The following is a 25,969-nucleotide window of genomic DNA, read 5'->3' as shown; positions in this document are numbered from 1 at the left end:
ATAAGGCGTCAGTAAGGTTTCGCGCTGCATTTGCAAAGCATTCTTTTGTGTGCGTAGATGTTGGGATGAGACGCTCGGGGATATTGGTTGATTGAGTGATTTTTCTTTCGAATTGGTTAAGGAGAATAGGTCAGGAAGGATATTTGGCGATCGCATAAATTGAAGATATGCTTTGATTACTTTTTTGGATTAAAAAAACAAAAGTAATTTACAAATATTCTCAAAAAATGTTATATATTTATAAGTTGTAATTTGTTATTTATAATGTTGTTATCTAAGACAAAGTAGAGAGTATTGTAGATTTTCCAAGCTAAAGATAGGCTTGGACTGTTTGCTGTCTTGGGACAACGCAGAGCTGCAGTGCCATCGCTAGAAAACCTGATATGTTTTGGTTGTCATTTTAATCGTCGCTCCAAACTACTAAACAGACGCTTGATCTAATGATCGTGATGCTTGAACTAATGAAAACCGGTCCTTAGAAAAACAGCGTGGGTTGAAGGAGTAAAGGAAGACTTCCAACAGCAGAATGCAATAAAATTATTCGCCTTTTCTTTGCGCTTTATGTTGTTTAGTCATGTCATCAATAAACTAATAGAAAGATGCTACAAGGATTCAGCAAAATTCATGGGAAAAGAATGTTGTGTTAGAATGTTGCTTTTGGCTGGAAAAGCTATTCAGAACATAATGGATAAACGCAAAAATGCTGCAGATGTGCTAAAAGAAATTATTTCACATGTTTTTAACACCTGTGCTGCTATGGATGACATCAACCATGATTTATTAGCTTGTTTTTAACGGTACACTCACACATGAATCATTCGTTGTATGGAGGATATTTGAAAATTATATTGTTTTTAAATAAGATATTAAAATGTTTTAAATTGAACAGCTTAAACCAAATTGAAAATCATCAATAATGAAACTAAGCGAAACAGCCGCCCAATCGTTCTGCGAAAAGAATTGTCATTTGAAATCAAACCAACTCTGCTGAACCACTGTCAAAAGCATTCTTTAAAAACTTGTTTGTCAGGCAGTTTAGGAAAGACAAATGTGTGCTCGTGCTGGTGCGAAATGACGTCGCCCGAGCTGCGAAACGCACCCCTCCGATTGTGTTCGCATAGATTTATAAAATTAAATGCGCATCCACCAACGGGCGCTGTTGACCGTCGTCTGTATCGATCCTCTTCGATGTTACAACCCCTCGGTCGGAAAGGGAGTGGAATCGAGTTTTGAGACTTAGACGAACGCCAGCTAATGCTGACCGATGTGGCGGCATTTGGAGCAGGCTACACGCGTTCGGTCGCAATAAACTGGATGGCCGTGAATATTACCGTTTATCGCAACCGTATTTCAGTTTGATTTCTGGTGTAAACTTTTGGAATCTTTTTCCGGATTGCTGAAGACAATCGGCAAAAAACAATCGGCGTCCTTCTGCAGGCAGGGAGATGATAAAGGAACAGTAATAAAAAAAACAGCCCACAAATGTTTGCGGAAGCAACTAGAACCGGATTTAGATTGGGGCTGGACATTAGCTAGTAACAAAGCACGGTGCGCTCACCGCCAGTTGACGACTTTTGGGTGAAGTTAATGCGGATTCCATAGATTCGAAGTCCGGAAAGCTTCCCAATTGTGTTGTGTTTTTTTTGTCTGCATCTCATGTTAGTCATCTCATGCAGTCAAACGTGTGCTTTGGTGTACGCGTGAAGTGGATGTTGATATTGGGGGATCATAAAATCACTTGGAAATGATTCGTTGTGCGATCTTTGCTGAGTTGCATTGGACTTCAGGTTTAACCATTAATTGGTATTGTAGAGGTTGGAGGTCAATGATTGATTCAAGGAACTGTTGCGAATGTTTAGAAGTCTTGTTTTGATGGAAAAATACTCCCTTCAGAATCTTTTTTGTTGTATTTTATACGTCTCGGCGCAAAACAAACAGCAAAGAGGACGTTTGAATGACGCTCTGTGAGCTACCCACACGTGGCCTAAGCTTAATCACTGTCCCTTTCAACCGGGTCTATTTATATCTTCCAAAAACCGGATGCCTACGTGTGGCTGGGCTTTGGTTAACTGCGAAACGAGGAGCGTGCGACGTGTCGAACAGACCGTATGCTTTTAAAGCTCAACGGTAGAAATAGTTGTCAAACTTCTATCAACTCTTTAGTGTCTTTCTAAACCCGGCTTTGTTTTAACTCGTCACTCTAGTTTCGGGCTGTTTCGGTACATTTCGGGGCTGTGAAATGTAGGTCAACATATTGTTTCCCTTTCCCTCGGCGGCACCCTTAGCAAACGGGCCATTACCGACGGTAAGATCCGATCGGTTTTCCGATGAATTTCGTGCAGCGGGATGCAGTGCACAAAATTGAAAGTGATTCAAAACGGTTGCGCAAGATCCGGATTATAGTGCCCGGACAGGTTAAACATATTTGTGGATTGAAGGTGGCAGACTTTTGACTATGCCGTTTGGGTTGTCAATGTGGTGAATTAGATGTTTAAAGTAACATACACCCAGCTGGGCAGGGCACTACTTTAAGACTGAATGATAAGCAGTCGGTTGGGCGATAAAACCAAGACGGTTGTGAAAAATGATATTACACGCGTGCAACGCATTGCGTATCGGCGCTGTCCACGCCGGCTGCCGGCTGTCCCCGTTTTCCGAAGGTGAGCCAACATTGTTTTGACAGGAGCACGTTTGTTTTTTGGCGATAGTTGGCACAGTTTTCGCTCAATCAATCTAATTAGTGTTGGCAGGAAGGTAAAAGCCGCAGGTCAACCATCGCCGTATCACTCACCCTTTCGCCGGTTGGCCATCGCTGACCGGACAGCAGGTTGACTGTCGGTGACGGCGGCGGCAGCCACAGCCAATGGAGCGGGATCCGGCACAGATGTCCTTGGCAACTGGGGGCGCATATTTGCTGGCTGGCTAAGAAATATGAACAAATTATGCGTTAAAACTTTTGCCACAGCGCAAGTGTTTTTTGTTTCTTCTTTGCTCTCCCACCCAACGTCTCGGGCGATCGTTTGTTTCGGCTGAGCTTTTGTTTTACGGCGTGGACATCTGGGGACGTTTCATCGCTTTGCTTCGCGTCGTTTTCTCGCAGCGGCGATGATCGTGAACGTACCGGACTTGTGCTGCTGTGAGCAATTGTGCGTCGTAAATGATTGGACGGTCTGTTGTCTTGTTTGAAGAGTTCGTCAAATATATTATTATTGTAAGTGATTAACACGAAATAAAATCGTGCTTAGTGATTGAACCTGCAATCAGAATTTATTAGCTTTATTTTCTTTTATGAGGAAACTATGAGCAATTGATATTGCTCTGCAATAACATGCTATTTTTGGCTTAATAAAACACCCAGGTCGTATCCCAGGACTGTTAACTACATTAGCAACAAAAAAATGAAATTAAGAACAAAAAGTTTGTTGAGAACTTCATTTGCAAAAGAGCGATTTTCTTGTTACTCCTTTGTGATTTTTTAATTTTGATTCGTGTTGATATATAGTATATTCAGCAGCATAGGTAAACTATTCATATGTATTCAAATAAAAAAGACATACAATATGGCTTGAGCAGAATAAAAGTGCGTAATTATTTTTTTCAAGAATTAGAAAATAGCTGAAAATAAACAATAAATATAGCACTGTAATCATGAATAGATAATTTGACTAGTAATACGTTTTCGTATTGCATTCCTTCTTAACACCGTCAAACTATACTTAGTAAAACTCTAATTAATGTAAAAGCTGATGGATACATATTTTAACTGTACCTTAACTGTGATACCTCATTGGACAAATTAGCTATAACATCGAAAGTAATTGAGTGATTCTGATTTGAGAAATAATGAAAACTGTCAGAATAAACTTGTTTAAAGACTACCTACCGGCCTGTCAGTCAGTTAGTCGGTAGATTAATAGCATCAAAACCCATCATCACCGACAAACAACAGACAAAGATCGCTGAACTCGTTGTTTCTGTTTGCCCTTCGATGAAAAGCCCAACGGCCTGACGCATGATCCTCGTACCGGAAGCGTAGATGAGCGTGATATCAAGCCATATGTTCGATTGCCTGCATGTGTACGTGTGTGTTCGTATGTTTGTGTTATTTAGTATGTTATTAAATACTGTTTGAAGGGGGAAACAACCTACGAGCCACGTGTGGAATGTGCGAGAACAGTAATATCATTATGTGAAGAGCAGAGTGTGCTGATTCTGTATTAAAAAGGAGTTATAAAGCTGGAATAATTTAGAATGTAAGTTTGTGCCGTGCTACACAAATCACGGAAGATATGAAATCATTCTAGATGCTTGTTGTGGTTTGTTTATTTTGAAATAAGGCATACATTGGAACAAAACCTATCGAAAAGGCTAGTGAAGGAAGCTAATCAGTGTATTTCAAATTAATACAGGGAACCGGTATTGAATGAACATTCAGCAAAGTGCTGCCAAATGTGTTAAAAACTGGTGACTTAACGCACACCAACGTGCGAATGAGCCACAAATACTTTGAGCGGACCATTTCGTATGGCCGGTGTTTTGTGGATTATTTTGCGCAGCTTGGATCTAACAGGCAGCTTTCCTCAGCTGTTGGTTTAACCGGAAGAAGAATCATCCGAGTTCGAGATTAAAACCACGATGATGATAATGAACTCTCCTTCACGTGGTTTGCGTCAACAAGCGATATAATGATGGTTTGGTAGAAACATATTATTCCCTTTCTGGTCGTTCGATTAGCAACAGAACGTGAGGACATTTCTCATGCCAAAAAGCCTGCGACCTTGCTGTATCTTTTTCAAAACGGTATGATGTAACGAACGAGTAGCTGAATCTCCCACCGTCGTTGTATCTGGCTACCATTAATCTCGGACGCCTGGAGGCAGCTGATAATGTAGAGCTTTTAGGCAACTCTTGCAGAGGTTTGACGGAGTTGACCGTCAGGTGCGTTTGGGTGATTCTTTTCCCCGGTTGAAATTAGGGCGTCCCGGGGTCTCCGACGCTGACACTGAAACCGATCGCTAATTGATGTAAAATTTGACAACAGAACCAGCTCATAATCAAATCGACACTGATCGTGGCACTGAACGCTGAATTCAAGCGCAACCGGGCTGGGTGATAGTCGTAATGGATTGGTGACGAAACCAGACGAAGGAAATAGAAGGTTTGGCGTGAAGACGCACTTTACGCATCAGTGCTTGCGCAGCCGGTTTATAGGTTCGTGTGCGCACTATGAAGCTATGAACAAAGCATCAACCCGTGAAAACGGCAGTTGATTGAAGTAAAATCGGGGTTGTAAAGTTATTAAAGATTCTCTTTAATGTTTGATCACTTGTTTTACTTGTTTTATTGCAGTAATTAGATGGTTCTGTTTCGAGTTGAGCTTTTGGCTTTAATTCAGTTTTCGGCATAACGGACTGTGAAGATCGCAACTAATGCGAAAGAAATTACATGGTTTGATGAAGGGTGAATGACTCTACACCCAGCATCTGCAAAGGCAGAACGTTTTTGTTGCCAGATCAATCATTAAATTAAGGTTATATTTTTTGGTTTGTGTATTATAAAGAATGTAACCTTTTTTATGTGTTATGCCGATCAGAAAAGTTGCCCAGGGCTATAAATGTCTTAGCTGAAATCGGTAAATTTTGAAAATTATTATAATAATATTCTGCTGGTTAAGACACTCGGAACAAATTTTCTGAGCATTGGTAATTACTTTATTTATCAGCATGATTCAGTCTGAAGATTTTAACGTAACAATCTCACTAAATCGTTGCTTCGAATCCGAATGGGATCGAGGACCGAGGCTTTAGGAGTCGGGTGAGAACATAAGATTTATTCAAAAGACGTTTTTAATGCAAACTATTGTTTTTTCCTTTTTTTGCATTATTAATCTCATTACGCTTGAAGTTCAAATAGTTTCAAAAGAATGCATACTTGAATTAAATTTGTAGTGCACTGTATCTCGTAATTTTCCCATGCGATATCAAATGTATGCAAGCGATGTATTATGGTTGCATACATTTCGGCGCAGTTGGTTCTGCGTAGTTCTATTGATAGGGGAAGTCGGGGTTGGTTCGACACTGCGGGTAAGTTCGACACCTTCTCGTTTTTGTATTTCTAAAACTTTTTGAAGACAAAAAACTTATACATATTATTTATGTCAATTGTTTCGAATATTTGAGTCACATTTCACTGATCAGAAACCTGTCAATTGTCAAAAAACAACAAAATAAACACATGGTGGTTCTGATTGACAGCCGATGTAAGTTTTTACTTCTGGGACTTAAGGAATTGTGGCGTTATTTCAACAAAATTATAGTTTCCGTGTTAATAGTATTGTTTTATAAATACTATTGATTAGTCCTGTATCACAGGGCGTAATTTTTATATTGGACTATATAATATAAAATGTCACTAAAACTTGTGCGGCCAATGGGGGTAAATTCGACACCCCACTTGGTAGTAGTGTAATGCTTATTTGTAGCATGTTAACTTTTTCATATCGTAATTTGAAAGTGCCTGTATTTAATAAAGATGTCCCTTAACGATGTACGACAAACGTAATAATCAAGCTGAACAAACACGCAATTAAAAATACCGTAGAAGCTTTAAAATTTAAGATGTCAACAAACCTAGGAAGTTATAATTATGGAATTTAGCTATTATTCTCTCACAGAACGTTTGCCAAACTCGGACTCAAAACATGTACTTTGTATATGGTTTAGGCTTATAAAAAATAATATTGTTATGGCTTTGACCGTATTTTAGGCTGACTTTAGGCCGGGTAGGCTTAACTGAAGAAAAAAATAGTCGCTGGTTTGGAATCACATTGACCGATGTTCACCTTTTGGCTTTCGATTTGGCAGAGAAAAATAAAATTGAACACCCTTCGATTTTATAAAAAAAGAAATAGATTACTGGAAGATGGCCAGGTTATTTTTTTAAAGGAATCTTAACCAATTATTCCGTAAACCAAATGCTATCGCCGCAGCTTCTACTATATGGAGTCTGGTCCGATGCTATTTGTTATGAAATTTTTGTTCTTGCTTGTAACTTCATTTTTTTCGTTTATTTCAATAATGTTGTGTGTTAATTTTTCATAAAATTGGTGCGAAATACTTTGTTGAACTTCAATGAAAACTACAGGCCATCAGAATTTGTTATTTTAAAAGCTAAAACCAATGTGTCGAAATCACCCCCAAGGTGTCGATTTTACCCCATCATGGTGTCGAACTTACCCGCACTGCAGTCGTGACGCAACAAAAAACACTTTTTTTTATTTTTATCAAAATGTTATCAAAATCAATCCAGGAACCGTAGTTTCTCGTAAGATGGTACATAATACACCAAAAAAGCTTTTTCGATGTCTACTAGTAAGTTTACATTGGCAAAAGTATTGCAATGAGAGGAAAACCTTAAGGTGTCGAAACTACCCCCAGTTCCCCTACCATTCAACGATTCTTAAGCTCCTGGTTTGATGTATGAGTTTTAACTGAAAATAAAAGCATACAAAATAAGAAATTAGTTGAGCGTGAAAAAAAACCCATCACATAATGTTTTATTTTTCATTACCAGCTTCTGTTCATGCTTTTCATGCAATGTTTCTTCAATCTATCCACGGTGCTACTGTAAACGAATGAAATGCTGCACTTTAGTTTGAATATTGTAAGGAAACTTTATCAGCGTAAGCGAAAGAACAAAGAAACTAATAGACACTCCTTACGGCAACGGCAAACTGGCTCATTAATTTATGTCCACCTTTTCCCCATGCAAAACATTAACATACTACCTTCTGCTATTTTGCTACGAAAATATTGCGCTGAAAATATTGCATCCCGTATCTTCAAAGCGCAAGATGGTGCCTCATCGCTTCACGGTTCTCGATACTTTACTGGCGTCGGAATAACTCTTTGAAGACACCCAAACGCAACGGGCAGAACAAAAAGAAGGAAGCAACAAAAAAAAAAATAGCAACAAACACAAACGCGGAAAGATCTCCAGCGGGCGCGCTCAGTGCAGCATGAGCTGGAAAAGTTTTTTAATTAAAATTATGTCCAACACCAGAAGGCACGTCTGCAGCGGCGTCTCGTCGGTGTCCATTTTTGGTGGGTCAATTTTATATCCCCGGGGCACGGGTCGGTGTAGGCAGACGGCAGTAGTTAGTTTCTTTGCCTTGTAGGTTGTCGTAGTTCTTGGGTGCGTTCTTCGTTTAAAAGAGAACCAACAAAAAAAAAGAGAAAACGTTACAAGAAACATTGACTAAGCTTTTCGTTCTGCTTTCTTTTGCAGTTCTGGGTCAAGGATGGCCCACCAGGTCAGCTGGTACGGTTATTAGTTGTTATTTAAGAAACAATTTGCACGCCGAGGCCTAACGAGGGAACAGCTGGAGCAAATGGTTGACTGTCCTTTTTTTGCGCCTGTTGGGCTCGCTGAACGGAGCCTGGTGCCCAAAATTACATGGTTCGTTACATTGCAATCTGGAACAGTTGGGTTCGGGAAGCTGTTTTTAACTGTCATTAGCACCAAATCGAAGGGAAAAGGTTGATGTTATCGATTACAGCTAGCAAGTGTTTGAATGATGCAGTAGGAGTTAAGTTATAATGATGTGTTTATGATGGAGTCAGAACTCATCAACACATATTAGATATATTTTACTGTTACTGTTCTAGCTTAAACGATTGTCATTTCTAACTCATGTCTCTATTTTTATACTTTTTAAACATTGTTTTTATCATATCGCAGGACCCAACGTGCAATTTGAAAGGTAGTAATAGTTCAACGCCTCCTTTGATTAAAAAACTGTCAACAGGTTAGAATTACGATACATTTAAAAAGTTAGCTGACACAAACGCGTCTAAAGAAAATATAGTTTTAAACGTTAACATAAAACTCTTATTAAACAAGATTTATTAGAATTATATGGGGCAAAATACGTATCCTATATAGTGGGAAATGAGAGAGCGCAGTATTAATTGAAAAATTAAAAAAAGAAGCAGAGTTATTTTGGGGAAAAGACAAGAAAAAAGTTTCTAACAGTAATGAAAACATGCTCCCAAACTTTCAATTATAGAGCCTGCTTTATACTTCTCATCATATGCATTCTATTGCAGCGATCAAACGCAAGTACAGGTCTACCGTCCATGCTGAAACGGACCGGGTAAATAACATAATTGCTATTTGTGATACAGCTTCAACAAAGTGTCGTTAGCTTCGGTAGCAAATTGAACGATTTAGATCTCATTCCTGGTACGATTCAGTTGCGTTTGATTTTTCCGATCAATCGAATTGACACATCCGTACGGGTTGTCGTTTAATTTTCCAACCTGTGTACCAATTCTCCCGCAATATCGTTACTGGTGGGGTACATCGATTTCACATTATACGGTTGTATCATGTGCTTTTTTTGCTTCTTTTATGTGTCTGTTAGCAAAAATGACCATTCAATCCGATTCAAGATGAAAGCGATCACACAAAATAGGGTCCGACTCTTGAGCTTCAGCAATCGACACAAACACAAAAAAACTGGTAGCAAAAATGCAATTCAGCGGTTGCAAATGGCAGAAAATCTGCTGGGACATAAATCAAACATTCGGCAAGCTTATTTGATAATCTCTTAATTGATTCGAGTTTCGGATTTATGCCGGTACCGGTTGGTTCCGTCGATATCGTCCGAAACGGTTTGCTTCTTGCGGAACAGGGCTAGACTCCGGATATCCATGCGAAGCTTACCGACTTAGCAGTCCTTTGATGCCCGGTACGTTCATCAGTGATCCAGCGTCTCTATTGAATGGAACAGAAACCGTTGAAAAAGAAGGCAATGAATGAAGGAAAACCGGCTCCGTTCGTATGTGAAATAAGTCCGGGAAGATACGAACGAACGAATGGAGCCATCCAAATTAATGAACCACTCCGGAGATTTTTTTCCTTCGTTGCAACCGATTAGAAAACAACGCATCGAAACGAACACGTACCGTTTCAGGCTAAGGATCTCCTCCCCGAACCGTTCATCGTCCAGGCGGAAGTAGCGCTCGAGAAAGGTGTGCGAGTTGGCCAGCGGTAGGGGCGGCTCCTGGAGCAGCTTTCTCGCACTAGCCCGGAACCGAGCGATGGCGACCTCGATGTCACGCCGGTAGCCTTCGAGCTGCTGCAGCCCAAGCCCCTCCTTATCCGGGCAGTGCAGGTGCTGGCGGGCGGCATTCGCTACGCTTACCATCAGACACAGCACGATGTAGTCGATGTAGCGCTGGCGAATGGCGACCCTTGCACGCCGCTCCTTGCCACAGAGATGGTGCCGGTAAAGGCCGTAGGATAGCAGCGCACCGAAGGACAGGAGGGCGACCGCACCGAACGATATTTCCACCGGAAAGGTGCGTAAGTTTTCGTGGAGATGATCCACCAGGGCAGGGTGGCGTATGGATTGCCAGTGCACGGTACCGGTGGTCATGCCAATCAGCAGCGAGGTAAACAGCAGCCTTTGATGGTTGCCGAGCAGAAAACGATGCAGTTTGACGAGCTGAGCCTGGCAAAACTGGAACACGATCGCCATCGGCGCGCTGGGGCCGTAGGTCTTTTTTTTTCGGCGGAAATTTTAGACACTAGAATTTTGACAGTTGATACGCGCGTGCAAGGATAACTGAGATGCGAAACGCAAAGCGTCGATTGCTTGGATTTGGAAACGTAGTGTGTTAATTAGTGGGCTAATGTGTGTGCCTTTCTCTAGTGGAAAGTGTAAACTGATTCATTGGAGCTCAATAATCATTTCGACAGATTGATGAGTAATCGCTTTCGTTGACTCTGTTATGGCTGTATCAGCATTTTTTATTTCTTATTCATTCTCTTATCATAAGCTAAACTTCCAACTATCAATTTACCGGTCCATTTTTACCTCTTTTTGAAGGGTTTTGATCTTTTGGTAGAGTTATTTCGTGGAATTAAGGATCGATATTGGTCATTAGGGCGTAGATAGTGAGAGTAATAGCAGCGGGCCTCCGGGGAGCGGGGATTTTGATTTTGTCTGGTAATTGTGTAAGCTGCAATCAAAACATGGAAGACTTATTAATGAAAAGGTAATTGAATGTCTAATTTTAAAATCCAAACAATTATTTCAATAGTTGAGAAGCTGGAAATAGAGTTGCAGTTAAGTAAAATTAACACAATAAGTGTTACTTGTTCCGGATGGCTCCAGACAATTTAGAAACCATCACCGGTGGGTGAGTTCAATCAGAATTGTTGGGACCGTCCGGAATTGTTCGGAATCGTTTAGAATCGTTGGACTCTTTCGGAATCGGCGTCGACTGGTATTAGTGACTGGAAGCAGAAGCATTTTAAATACTGCCATCGGCAGTATTACATCGATGCGTTTAAAAGCCTTAGAATGTCCGATGTAATGGGAAACGGCATTGATGAAGAGCATGAGGTTATGGCCATACAGCTTGACAGATACTTCTTTTTCTTCTTCTTCTTCTTCTTCTTCTATTTTGCGTTGCGTCCTACGCAGACATGCCGGCCTTTAAAATACAGGCTTTCGAGACTTCATTCGAGAGAATTCATTCCACGGAGCCGGAAGTCACTCCTTGCTACGGGGTGACGGTCCATTCTGGAATTGAACCCATGACGGGCATGTTATTGAGTCGTTCGAGTTGACGACTGTAGCACGGGACCGCCCCCAGTCTTGACTTGACAGATACAAATATGCTTATAAACATCGTATTCTTCATAGTGATTTGATTGGTTTTTTGTATTATTGGATTAGAAATTTATTGGATTCTTCGTATTATTTTGTAGTTTATAGTTTCTATTAGCCGGTCTCGTAGTACAGTCGTCAACTCGTACAACTTAACAACATGCCCGTCATGGGTTCAATCCCCAAATAGACCGCGCCGCCATATGTAGGACTGACTATCCTGCTATGGGGGGGAATCAATTAGTCACTGAAAGCCAAAGCCCACAAGTGGGTACAGGCAGGCCTTGACCGACATCGGTTGTTGAGCCAAAGAAGAAGAAGAAGAAGTTTCTATTCGTTCCAAAGAATAATTGGCATTGTCCCAACGTGTTTTTTTACGAAAAATTCAACATTCTCTAGGGAAATGCAAAGTAATTCGTGGGACAGAAAATGCTCTTTAAACGATAGAAAATAATGAATTCACTAATATTCCTTGCGATTCCGTACAATTCCGGGCTATTCAAGCAATTCCGAAGAATTGCATTTTTGGACAATTTCTGAACAATTCTGAGCGCTTCCGAACAATTATGATGATTCTGACGATTGTGAACGGTTACATATGTAGCTGTCTATTCCATTTCTCGAGAGTCGGAACCGGCATCACCCTAACCGGAATCGGAATGGAACCAGTGAATGTAATGTAAAAGTGAATGTAAAAGTGGACATGAACGATTAGTGTTACAATGATGCGATGAGTGCGGGCGACAAAGTGTTGTAGTGAAACTCAACTCACTATACGTTTAAAAGACCCTGTACTGCAAATTCATCATTCTTTAAACACGGATAAACACAAATGCAACTTACCATTCTACCGACACACACGCCAATTCCCATGGATATATTAGTTAGTTTGCTTAAGCTTTAAACATAATCAATTAAGCATTACCTGAGGGGAGTTTATTTTTTCAATAATTCTACAGTTACATTACACGCACCAAAAAGCAGCACACCCATCGCACCACATTAACGCGCTTCGTCAGTTGTCCATTCACACGGCGACTCGGTCGTACGGAGCCCAACACCTACTTACGATAAAACCTTCCACCGCACATCATAATCACTCACGATGGATGGTAGCGCACAAGCCTTTAACATACATGCTCGTGCGTTTCGCGGCGAGGGATTCGTCCACTTTCCGTTACGACTTAAAGGACTGGATTTGTTGATGGAGAAGAGCAAAACGAAAAAAACAAAACAAGTGGATGTGTTTTGTGTTTTGCTTGGTTCATCTTTAACCGTGTGCTTCCAACCGGCTCGTTCGGCTCGCGGTGTCCAATGGATGAAATATTAATGCCCATCATATGTGGGGATGCTTTGGATCCCGTTTCCTACCATGTCCTTGGCGCTCAAACCAGCTCTCGAGGTGGGTATTAGATTCCCATTTGCGTGGAGCGGGTAGGTAGGTAGGTAGGGTTCTAGTTACATTTTTAATAGGAATATAATGGCCCCGGTAATGCGTGGTAGTAACCATCCCCCCCTCATGTTCCATGTCCATGTTCCGGGTAATGTGTCCGTGAATGCGTGCACACGGTATCGACACCATGCCAACTGGACCGCCGCTTTATGGTCAGCGCCATGTGTTGTGTCGTAAAAAATCGCTCACACGCTGCAACGTCATGAAAACGGTGTACGGAATGAGGATTTCCCTTCGGCTACATTGGAATCATTCTAACCAGCGGAGGACTGGTGGGAAGAATTATACCCCGAAGCATCGTGGAAAATAGAATTACGAGTACTGTCGCACGTGCTGCATGCCGGCACCGTTGTGGTGTAATCTATGAGCATTGGAGCTCAAACGGGCATGGGCATGGGGTACTTGAAAGGCCAAAGTGATCTGACAAGTAAAAATATGTTGTTAATTATCAGCCACAACGAAAAAATTCCCGGAACAAAGGAATGTTGTGAATGTTTTTTTTTTTTTTTTGGGGGAAAATCAGAATACACTACCTCCCAGGATGAAGCAGCTCTGTGCAGGAGGAAGAGCATACTAATGGGCATCAGGTATTTTTTTTTGTTTTGTCCTAGACACTGGCTACGAAAAGTGAAACGATTTATGATCGGTTTGATTCCACGAACACGGCACTGTCTCGCGTTTCGACATTTGCGCGGGACCGTTTTCATCCTGTTAGGTCAGTCGGTATCGGTGCGATATTTTTACGACGCTAACGAAGGGACGGAGAGCACCGGATCGTCGGTAGAATGGGCAGTCAGCCCAGCAAATAACAGCCCCGCAATCTCGTGGACCGGAAAAATACATTGCGCAAAGGTGACGGCGGTGGTTGCCAGCAGAGAGCCATTTGGAAATTTATGGCCGCACGTTTGATTGCAGCCAATTCAATAATTGTTCCACGTTAATGGTGGAACATGCGTTCGTGTAGGCCAATTTTGGCCAATGACTAGCGGGCGTAAGTGTTTTGTTGCTGCTTCGTTTCGTCTTTCCACTTCCACCGGAGTGCATGGACGGGTTTGCCCCCATGGTTGGAAGCCGATCGAACGAAATGAAGGAATTAAATTGAGAGTAAGTGGAAACTGTTCGTAATAATGGTCATACATCGTATGGTGTAAAATGTGGAGCTGGGAAAATGGTATTGTCGCGACTGCGACTGGACTGTGATCCTCCCCTTCCCGATGGCCCAGGTGCCGAACTTTGATGGGCAACAGCAATCAGTACGGTTTGCGTTGTTGCTTTCTCTCTCTCTGTTCACGCGTGGGAAAATGAACCACAGTCCATTTTGGTGTCAAAATAGGACAAAAAGCAGCAAAAATTAAGTACTGCGAATGCCGAATCGAAAAAAAATGAAGCAAAAATGAAATGGAATGAAAATAACCTCCACTAGCCGAGAGCAAAGTTTGCTGGAATGTTTGTTGCGGCAAACGTCACTTCCGCCGACAGCGAAAATCGATTAGGCATCGTTCCCGTGGGAGGTTGACGTTTTGAGACCTCAGCCGATTGCTGGCATTGAGGCAAGGAAACCAAAATAGAAAGTTCCGTTCCCCGGCCGAAACAGTAGCAGGGTGGCTGGGGAAAGGGAAGAGGCAAGTGGAGATAAAGGTAAAGTTTTCGTCACCAGTTCCTTGGAGGCATCGGGCGTTGGACAGTTTTGCCCCGCCGGTCTGTTTTTGTTGGGCCTGAAATAGGCTTCAATTTTTCTTCGACCACCTCCCGTCCGCAACCGCGCCGGAAAACTTTGTCTCTCTTTCTTTGCCCAGCGCTGTGGTGGGTGGTTATGGCGTTGAAAAGTGTCCATCGCTCTGTTATGGGTTTGCAGAAATGGCAGCGGGTGAACAGGGCAAAGTAATCAACTAAATGGGAGTGGGTTTGTCGTTTTGTTTTGTTTTTTTTTTTTGTTTCGAGTTGGTACGCCAATATAACGATGAGTGATGTAGGTGAAAGATGTTTGAAGCAATAAAAATGCTAACTATAGTTTATGGAAATGGTTGATGGTAACGATAATATTAATCGGTTGCAATAACAGTGTGATAAGACTTGGGAACAACTTGTGTGAAGCATGAAAGAGGCCAATTTTTCAACAAGAAAAGTGGTAAATTCTTTCTTTGATGCTATTGTTTGTTATAAATTTAACTTTTCGGATGTTATAATACTCTAATGATTAAATTAGAATTTAATTTAAAATTGTTTATGATTTCCTAGAACCATTCTTTGTAAGCTGATAAAAACTTTCTAGGAAACTGTTGGCTTAGATTTTATGGCACACACCTGAAGTATGAGTATTGATTAATGTAAAAAGCTTTTGCTTGATAAATAATTCTTGTCGAATTGAGATTAGATAAACAAGAGTTGGATGGAAAACTCTCAGTGTCTTTTACTACAACGAAAAGTGTGCGCCAGGGGTATGGACTAACCTGTATTGCTTCAATGTCAATGGCAGATAAATGAGACATCGACCAATCTGCGGTCCTACTCAAGGTGTATTTATTAAGGAGGTGAATTGTTAGCGCGTTTTCCGGGCGCCAACATTGAGTATTGTTATGTCAAATCGCATACAATTTTCTATACCCCCCTCCAGCCCTCCCCGATTTTAATACCGGAGCCCCCAGTATTGTTATGTCAAGTCGTGAAATGTCAATTTGCTCTGAAGCACTTCACCTCCTAATATCCATACACCTTGGTCCTACTAACAAAACTTGACCAAAGTGACGTATAGATGTGATAATCTTCTAAGATTTTACCTACCACACGTCAAAGGTTAGGTGGCAAGATGGCGTGCAGACGTCCGCCTTAAATGCCATAATCGGGATAACTAGTTGGGTGATGTGGACGCGAGACGAGTGTTAAGGTTTAGCCATGACATAGAAATTATAAATGTATGAATGAAAATGAATAAAAACGAAATACAAATTGGTTGGAAGTAATAGCACCGACAAACCGACGTGACACTTCGAACGAAATGAGCTTCAAAAGTTGTCTCCTTATTTCAAATGAAAATACGTTAAACACTAGCGCCATCTCTATAAGGCTTCGCTTACTACACTGACACAGAGAAGGAACTGCTAAAACCCCTTTTTTGTTTTTCTCCCCAACTTCCAACGAAGAAAATTTTCTCCATTTCTCAGATCATTTTTATTGATTTGGAAACCCATCAAATGATTTTTCTGGGTATTTTGTCCAATTATTTTCATAAAATCTTGCCTAACACTTCCTCCGCCATTTGTACTCGGAAAAGTTGTTTCCATCTAAGCAGCAGCGAACAGAGCTCATTATGACAAAAGTGATCGCCTTCATTGCAAATGACAGTACTTTCGTGTGGGACAGTTTTGTAACGCAAGTGTCACGTCGGTTTGTCGGTGGTAATAGGCTCGACGCCAATAGACAGTAGGTTTGGACCGATTATCATGGATATGGTATTATTTTTGCTTAAAATTTTGACGCAGAAGTCTGTTCAAACAGCTAAGATCATTCAGAAATATTAAACATAACTTTGAAACATTAAAAATATTATTACAAATTATATTATACACTAGTAACTTAGAGATTGAACTATAATTTATATTAGCCAACAAGCTGCCGTATTCGTTTGACTACCTCATTGTTATTATGTATTTAATATTGATTAAAATATCGGTTTAGTTGTGACTCCATGTATCGCTAGATACAAATCGTTTAGAAAAGTAAACAATCATTACCTTGGAAAAATTATTATTTCCGTAAAATAAACCATTCCACACTTTGAAAATGCAGCAATTTTAAATACATTAGGTTTACTTCACAATCTCTCTAGTACGAACCGAATGCTTGTAATATCAATTTAAATCCTATTTCCATTTATTCCTGACTGCGGTAAGCACTGCATTTACCATCCGGTTTTAACGTCCCACACAGCAACGTTGTGCCAAACGATCGGGGCTCGGAATAGAGCAATTGGAACGAAATGACGTATAGTTTAATTTCGTAATAGTATACACGATTGCTTTCGAAAATGTGGCACCATCAAAACCCTCCCACTTTCCAATGGTTGGTTTAACTCCTTCGCAATGTTTCCGGCGACACTCGCCAACGATTGTACCATGCCGTGTTAAACTGTCAAACGAGGCCGTAAAATCGACCTGCCCTGCTAACCGTCTCGACTTACTGCTCTGTCTCGTTGGCTTTACCCCGCACAACAGATAACCCGGTAGCCTCGGGTTGGTGGCAACATTTTTATGAACCATTTCCAATCCATGCCACATTTTCACACATTATACATCTCTTTGACGACGGGCATATGGTGAGGCGTGAGATGGGTTTTATTTTGTTATTTTATTTTAGCTCGTATTTACCTCCCCTTCCCTCCTTTGGGAGGGGTAGATCGTGACGGTTCTTTCCCTTTCGGCTGCTTTCGTGCTGGTTAAATGGTGCTGTGACGGTATTGTAAGTATTTTCCAAACCATATTCCACGGAAAGTGTAATTTCAACGAGCGCCGTGTACGAGGTATGGCATCGAGATTTGCAAGTGTCGCCCCATTTCTATCGTAGTCGTGCTACGCCCAAATGCTTTCCACTGCCAGGGGCTGGGAAATACATGCTCAAAACAAGCTCTCCGGTACAGTTTTATCTTATCGGAAAGCGAGAGATAAAATTAAAATAGCCATAAAAACGATGAGGATGCGGGGCTTATGAAAAGCAGACCGAAATCTCGACCGTCAAACCAGCCCGGTACCAGCTGTTGTACGCAATCCCACGCCATTAAGGAACCTACACCAGTGACGAATTGGGTAAAGTCAAGGGCGTGAAAATAACTGGTTCATTTTGCCCACCCTTGGCTGGGCCCCTTTTGCCTCCCGCACACACTGTTCCGTGGTGTTGCGCTGTTGTATTGTGTACTTTCTCCTGAATGAGCCACACAAAATCGTCACGCAGGGTAACAGGGATACGGAGGAATGCGAAAAACATCTTCTAGGCGGTGTGAAAAAGGAACGTCACCATCGTTGGACGAGACCGAAACCGGAAACCGGTAGGAAAGTGAAAATGGCTCGAGGGTTGAGATGTTGTTCGTCTTTTTTATTGCTCAATCCGGGGTGCCGTCCTCCCGCAAAAGAGGAAGTCTCAAGCAACAAACAAACACAGGGAGCCACGGAGGGACAAAATAGAGGAGGATGCAGAAGAAGGAGAAAAAAAACATACAACCCAACAGTAATCGGGAGGGATGCAGAAAAAAAGAGAAACTCAACTCAGAAAAAAAGATTGCTGGAAATAACAATAAAATAAACTGCAAAATGGGGCGGGATGGAATTTGTGTACCGTCTCGGTGGTGCGAAACAAGCGAGCGATGGCTTTCCATCAAAGTGGAAGGCGCGTAGAAATGGGTTGGAGAGGAAAAAAAAGCAAAAAAAAGGTGTTTTCCACTACCTCGATCGCTGGGGACGTTCTTTGTTCGTGGATGTTTTATTTCTGGTTTGCTACCGGCGTCGTTGTTTTTTTTTGTTGTATTTTAAAGGTCGTTTGAAATTTCGAAGGATGTATTATGAAGAATCGCCATTTTACCGCCGATGAAGGACATCGGAATGGGCAATTTAGTGCTTTGCTTTCCAGTATGCCAATGGAAACATTGCGTCTCGATGTCTAATGATTTCCGGGTAGCATGACGGACCGGGCAAGGAGGATTGAAGGAGTGGGAAACCTTGAGAGCTTGTCATTTCGAGCAGCGGCCATCGATCCATGAATTTGCAATGCAGTGCGATTGATTTCATAGCTTAATTACACGTAGCAGACCTTTTGAAGTTGGCTGTAAATAGAACAAGCAAAAATACTTGCGGCAATGTAGCTGGAGTGATAGACGCTCTGATTTTCTGATATTATTATTTGCTTTGGTATTTTATTTCAACATAACATTTACATTTTAAGAAAATGGACAAAAATTGCACTTTCATTAATTTTATCACATGAGTCAGCAGACAAATTTGACACCTCTATCAGTTGAACTCTAACCGTGATGGCTATGAAGCAACTTCGTTTAGAAGCGTGCGCGATTAAAGAACGGCACCCCGTAGCGTCTAAAACGGACTGGTATCTACAATATCTTAGCACTATTAGACAACAATCAGAGCATCGAAAGAATGCCTAGTTCTTAAAGGCCGACATCACTAAGCGACAAGAAGCTTCAAATGATGCTGAAATGGAAACCGAGTCGCTACATCGCTGCATTTGCTTGGCCGGGAGTTCGATGCAATCGGCCAAACAGTGAAATAGTACCTGGGAAACATGAACACACATATCAGGAAGCAGAAATCTTGTCCACTGGTCATACTCTCTATTCAACTTATCTCAGAAAGCTGAACAAAAGAAAAGGGGGGATCAAAAATATACTTTGTATCTTAATTTATGTAGTCATTTTAGTTAACAATTCTTACTGCGTATAGTATGCGAACTTATCATTCAATGTAGGTAATTTTGCATCTAAAGTTGCATTTCATGAATCTGAATCCTGAATCTGAAGGAAGTGAGATGTTGTTAACTGTATCCAATGACATATAATAACCTATTCGGCAATTATGTTCTAGGTTTACTGAAAAGTGAAATTCACCCACAGGTAAATAAACAAGAATTGAAGTTTAAAAGTTGTCCTGTTTGAATTGATGTTTTACATTGAGTTTAAAATATAAAAAAGGTATTAATAAATAGAAGTATGCAATAACACCGAAATAATTTGATTTTGAACATGAAAAAAAAGAGTAAATTAAAATAAATAAGCAACATTTTGATTACATACAATAACCTACTCAGCAATTATGTTCAATATATATTTTAAAGTGAAATTCTCCCGCAGGAAGATAAACAGGAATTGAAGCAATTATCACGTTAAGTTTAAAAGATGAATTCGGCTTTTATAAATTGAAGTATGTAGTAAAATCTGGACTAGTTGATTTAGAACTTGAAAAAATTAGAAAAGTAAATTGAAATAAATAAATAAACCCACCTGTTGCTACGTGTGTAGCAATCTATATTTGAGTTAAAAAAAGAGAGGATGACAAAATTCACAAACTAGCTTTTGGTGATGTTCGCAGCGTAGTTTTAAAATTGGTGTTGCCTATCCGTTTTCTAATTTGTGACTAACCGCGTTTCGCGATGGCGCCCTGTTCCAGATCAGCTGTTTGGCAATGAACTTAATTGACCCTTTTAGTGACCGCTGTCGAACTTTATCCTAATTGGCCCTAATCTTGGTAATATATCTGTCTCATATTTTTATCCTTATCTGTTGCTGTACTGTGGCGCCATCTGCTGTGATTCTTTCTACCTATTCGAGCTCATGGGGCATGACAGCTCGATGTTTGTAAATGTTTGTAAATATCCCAATTCGCCTGTCAAATTACATGTGGTCAATATCGTGCCAACACCACCAATTCTGATTTGTTTAGCAACATGGAATATTTCAAGATTTATAAACAAAGGAGAACATATTGAAATTGAAAGATTGAATTTCATTCCAAACACACACACATCTAGAATTGGGCCCCTTTCCGATTTTAGGTCGTAGACTGAAATTTTAACCTGTCAGCTGTTTGTATTGCATAGCAGTTTTCGAGCAGCTATCAATGGATATCATGGCTATCAGTGGATATAGTATACAGGTGGGCTTATCTCATGGTGTATGTATTTAGAAGGCTAATTTTTATCGTTTCTGCCTTTGAATGAAGATTTTAAGAATGTTTTGTGTATTCGTCAAGCTATCAGAAAGTCTGTAAGAGGAAAAGAGTCCTGTCAAAAGTGATGAACGTCAGCTTGGTTATAAGAAACAAGTCATACCTGGTCTACATATACTTTGATTTTAGATTCCATCATCTGATTTCCTTAATGCACCTTGGGACAATTGAACACACGACTTTGCTTTGCCATTATTTTAGCAGGTACTGGAAAATATTTCTAGCTTTCAGGCTAAAAAAATCTAGGCTGAAAATCGCAGGCTAGTTTTGTGTGTGGTTTTGTATGTGTTTTGTATCATGTAAACACTCTATAATTTCAGCCTCCAACTGTCAAACCTCTTTTAGTACTGTAGCCTCTTTTGTCTACATTATTCTTCTTCTTTTCACAACAACAATCTTTTGCCGGACAAGGCCTGCCTGTACCCCCTGTGGGTTTGGCTTTCAGATATTAATTGTTACCGTAGTAGGATAGTCAGTCCTACGTATGGAGGCAAGGTTCATTTGGGACTTGAACCCATGACGTACATGTTGTTTCGTCGTACGAGTTGACGACTGCACTATCCGGTCCTATTGTCCCCGTTTTTGTCTACATAAATTTATATAATTATTATATGCATTGTTTTTTATTATTATCTAATGATCCGATTTCATAGCACCTCAACGACTCCTATGTTTGTTTATCATTATAATCACACTCCAGCTCCTGCTGTGTGTGTAAACCAATGCAACTCTCCTCTTCAATATTGAAGCACAGTTAAACAAACAGCTCCAGATGGTTGTCTATAAAGTCGAGCACCTCGAGCGCCTCGGGGTAGTGTATTACCGCTTTGGGTCCCCGGACGGCCTCTCCCCACGTTCGGTGTGCGCGCGCTCGCGCTTCTGCGGAAACTTTCTATTTAAAAAGCATAAAATTTAATTAGTTCCGTATTTTTCTTCCCTTTATCCCTTCCTTCGGAATCCGGGCATCGGGTGCATCGAAGCTGTTCGGCTTATTCACACTCACAAATATACGGCTCCCCGGGAGGAAAAACACAAACGAAAACAAATCCTGGGAAACATCGAGATTTCCCATACACTCTACACAATGCTAGGCGGTGGAGTGGGGGATTTCCTGTGTCGGGCCAGCACGGTACGGTCTCTACCCTGGGAAGCATTTGCGGAATGCACAAGCGTGCGTTGTCCGACCCGGGGTTTGCTTTGCTCAGAAAAACCGCCCGGTCCGAAAACCGAACGGAATGTCCCGTGAATGCCGTGAAAGCCGGCGGAAGGGAAATGAACATATTTTTAATGTCTTTAGTAGCAACAAGGGAACCAACAAGCGGTTCGAATGAGGTTGAAGAAAAACAGCAATCAAGAAAGGCATCCACTGCTGGCAGGAGCGCTGCTTCCCCGGGCAGGGATGCAGCGGATGGTTGGGAACGGAGGAAGAAAAATAAAACCAAACACCATGCGAAAGTGTACATCGAAGCGATTTTGTGCCTTGTGTCCACCCGCATCCGTCGATGGTGGGCATGGCCAAGAGAGGAAGAGGGAGAAAAAAACTTTCTCAAATCGCTTCCATCCGCTTCCGTCTTAATGGGCCGTGGGGTGGCGAGGTAGTCTCCCTCACTTTCTCGAGTTTGGAATAAGTGGTGCCGCTGTAAAAAAAAAACTGAAGGAAAAAACCAAAACATACACAAATAAGAGAAGCACAGCATGGTAGCGTTGTGAAGTGGTCGGTGAAGTCCTCCATAAAAATGTCATTCATCAATTCCCATTAATGTACATAGCATTACTGTGCTGGGCTGGGGCCCGTTTCCGGCGCTATACCGTTCGCTTTTATTAAGTTTTTTTAATAGTGGGTAAACTTTTACCACTCGTACTCGTGCTGTGCGGGCTAGACGAGCGGAGCGACTAATTCCCTTCGGACGCAAAGCGCAGGGAACTGACGGTTGTTGCGAGATTAAAAGTCACCCCGAGATACGGGTAGAGCGGATGATCCTTTTGCTCCTGATGCTGGACGCTGGAACCTCGTCGGTTGCTCCCGTACTGCGTTCAGGGAATCTCCAAGCCCTCAATGAAGTTTAAGTGAGCGAAAAGCTCAAGCTGCATTACAAAAGATAGGCAAAGGGAGGTAAGATACGCAAAAGAGAGAAGGCGAACGATGCTTTCCTATTGATGTGCTCCATACGTGGTGGTTGAGTTGAGGTTCTTTGTGTGAAAGAACACGAATTCCTCTATTTTTATCGAGAACTGTATAGAATTTGAAATCTTGGTTTTAATTTAAATATAAAGCTTGGTTTAGAATTTAAAATCTTGGTTGACATTCTTTTAAAAGAATGTGAGTTCAACTTACACTTAAAGTAATGAAGTTATTTCATGTGTTTTGTTTAAGTTGAACTCACATTCTTGTCAATGCTTTTACAATATTATAAACGATAAATCTACCATGATAATATCACTTTTCAAGGGAAGAACAGTAAAGGAAAATTATTTTGCAAATCTTATCTATTTTTTGGGTATGAATCATATATGAAAGATCATTCATCATCATAATTGTTGTTCAGGCCATGCTCGTTATGGCCTATTGACGTATGCAGCTCAAGACAAAACAATGACTGATACGATTGTATAAAATAGCGTAGGTCGGCATATCCGCGAAAAAGACGTTGTATCTCATGACATCACAATGTGTTCTAATGTAGCAATTTCTTGAAAAAGGTAAATAAGGTAAACAACAAATTTAACTCGAGTTTATTCAACACCTCAAAACATTGCCAAATGCCAAAAGCATCACACCAAATGACTACTTATCGCCAACATTTACCGGCATGTGATAAACACCGCCAACGAGTGTCGGATAACAATAGTGCTTTCGTACACGTGTACGTTGGTGGGCATAAGCGTCGTAAAAAAAACACATTTCATCTACCCAAAGGAACTCGTACCATGACGCGAAGACAGCTGCTTCTCGCGCCTACCAATACATATATTTTTAATTCCCATTTCTCGGCGGCGAAAGTAATGCGATTATTATGAGCCATTATTTGACTGCTGCATATCACGCCTGGGGAACGATTTGTTTCCCCAGCGCTTGTGACGTTATGTGTATATGTGAGAGACAGAGAGAAATCGATGAGATAGAAAGACGCCAGATTGGTCCTGTTTGGGTGGGTGGAAAGCTGCAGCACAAGAGTTGTAGCCCGGTAAGTAGCATTGGTCGACAAACGCAAGGGATCGTTGTTGAATTATATTCCATCGAACTGTGAAGAAACAGGTGTATAAGTGGATCAAATGTTAATTTTCCAGGTACTTGACACATGAGCGGCTTCAGTAAATGTAGAGGGTAAAATACTTATTTTTATAAAAATAGCAACACACAATAAGCTTATCATGCAACAATCGCCATACCATGTATGTTGCTTATTACTGCTGCTACAATCGATCGTACGAGAGCAAGAGTCAGAGCATTACAATGTAAAGCATTCACATGCGCTGACAAACGCGTTAAGGGAACTAAATACGTAAAACAATGCAGTAAAGGAAACGTTAAACTCCTTATTACCTTACCTCAAAACATACAAGCCAGCCGGGGTAACACTTTTGCCGGCGCTCTCCCAGCGCTTGGCTGCCACTTTCTCTCATTCCCAGGGGAAAGATTTTCCCATCCGGAAGTTTCCCATCCACTAGAACACTCCCTATCACACTCACACACACAAACACACACACGCGCGAGTGCTTCAAGTTTATAGCTCCGATGAGCATTCCCTGTCCGCGGGGGAATTACAAACTCTTCAAAAGAATGGCCATGCCGTGGTCAAAAAGTGCAACGGGCGCGCTCACTGGTTGTAATTGTGAGGTAGGAGGTGTGGGCTTTGGTAGTAAATGAGAGCAGGGAGGAGGAAGAGGAGTAGAAAAAAAAATCGTAAAATCCTAGTCATCTGCACGGTCGCTGGTGGTGGTCGGTGGACGACTTTTGCAGAAAGCAGGAGTTAAAACAGGTTTTACGATTTATTTTCTTCTGGGAATACAGCACAGTACCTAACAAACGACTCGCCCAAACAGGAGTATAGCATGATGAGAGACAATGAGAGGGAGAGAGAGAAGGAAAGGAATGCTGTAAACAGGAATGGGCATGAAGTGGCTTGGCGGAACCAATTTCCTAGTAGCTGAGTGTGTGGCCGAAGGCTGAGGAATTACTTTGTGTCGCCGTTTTTTCCAAGAGAAAGGATTTCTTTCCATTAAATTGGCAAACATTGTTCCAGGTTGAGATTTACGGTGAAATCCTTCTGTTTAGCTGGGAACAGTAACTAAGCAATTCATGAAATGAAATCATTTGGAGATGCACGAAAAGTCATTCAATTTTGGCATCGATTTGTACACCAAAAACCCCATAATCAGTTTCACAAAAACTAGGCCAAGGAAGGTCAAGTTTCGGCAAACATGTTGAATAGCTCGCTTTGAGCTGAACTGTTTGAAAATAATGGATAAACAAAAAAAAAAACAAAATCAACCAGTGAAACCAACCCCCAAACGGTAAACTTTTCCAACCGTTTGGAATCAGATGAACAAAAACAGCAACAACCGCCAATGCCAGCACGAAAGCAAAAGCCACGTGCTCACGTTTCGCTCACCATTGCGCGGCAACTTGAATGCAAATGGAGTAAAATGAATCGGATAAACTAAAACGTAGAAGCGTAGAAATAATAAATAGAACAGTGGGTGGAAAAAATATCAAAATAAGAAAACAAACCTGTTTATGTGCCAGCTTCTCACCAGGCACACCTGGATCCGGGGTGTAGAAAAATGAACTCCAAAACCGCTCACTGCAGACGAGGGAACTGCCGGTGGTGGTGGTGGTAATAACATTCATGGGTTTGTAGGTGAAAGTTTCGCACCAGCACACACGCCTAGTGAGCAAAAGGGAAGGAAGGAGAGACACCATTCGTTGCATTTCCTGCTCTACTTGCATTCCTTCCACCTGCTTGCAGGATGCTGCGAGTGAGAGTGAGGAAAATGAGTGCCCACTCGCAGAGCAAGCGTTCTCACCGTTCGGGAACTCAATTTCTCATCCGCCAGTGTCGTTCCAGTGCTGAGCGTCCCCGGGGCTTTGTTTGTACACCTGCTGAGTGA

General features: G+C 41.4%; 1 protein-coding gene across 1 annotated transcript; it reads right to left on the bottom strand.

Moving 5' to 3' along the window:
- Positions 1 to 9,655: 9,655 nt before the first annotated feature.
- LOC1275639 (uncharacterized) lies at positions 9,656 to 10,706 on the bottom strand. Its single transcript, XM_314906.3, has 2 exons — positions 9,969 to 10,706; positions 9,656 to 9,777 (listed from the first exon to the last, which is right to left on the bottom strand). Exons 1-2 carry the CDS (start codon positions 10,541 to 10,543, stop codon positions 9,723 to 9,725), a joined length of 630 nt encoding a protein of 209 aa, XP_314906.3. The 5' UTR covers positions 10,544 to 10,706; the 3' UTR covers positions 9,656 to 9,722.
- Between the last annotated feature and the right edge of the window lie 15,263 nt (positions 10,707 to 25,969).

The sequence above is a fragment of the Anopheles gambiae genome, chromosome 3, assembly GCF_943734735.2.
Source record: "Anopheles gambiae chromosome 3, idAnoGambNW_F1_1, whole genome shotgun sequence".
NCBI classification, from domain to species: domain Eukaryota; kingdom Metazoa; phylum Arthropoda; class Insecta; order Diptera; family Culicidae; genus Anopheles; species Anopheles gambiae.
The sequence above is the reverse complement of the archived record's forward strand: the minus strand, read 5'-3'. Positions and strand labels throughout refer to the sequence as shown.

Bases quoted from the DNA above. Each gene is read 5' to 3' on its own strand.
- LOC1275639 (XM_314906.3), bottom strand. From the start codon at position 10,543: ATGGCGATCGTGTTCCAGTTTTGCCAGGCTCAGCTCGTCAAACTGCAT. The intron at 9,778-9,968 runs GTACGTGTTCGT...TCCATTCAATAG, and splicing joins GAGATCCTTAGCCTGAAACG to AGACGCTGGATCACTGATGA.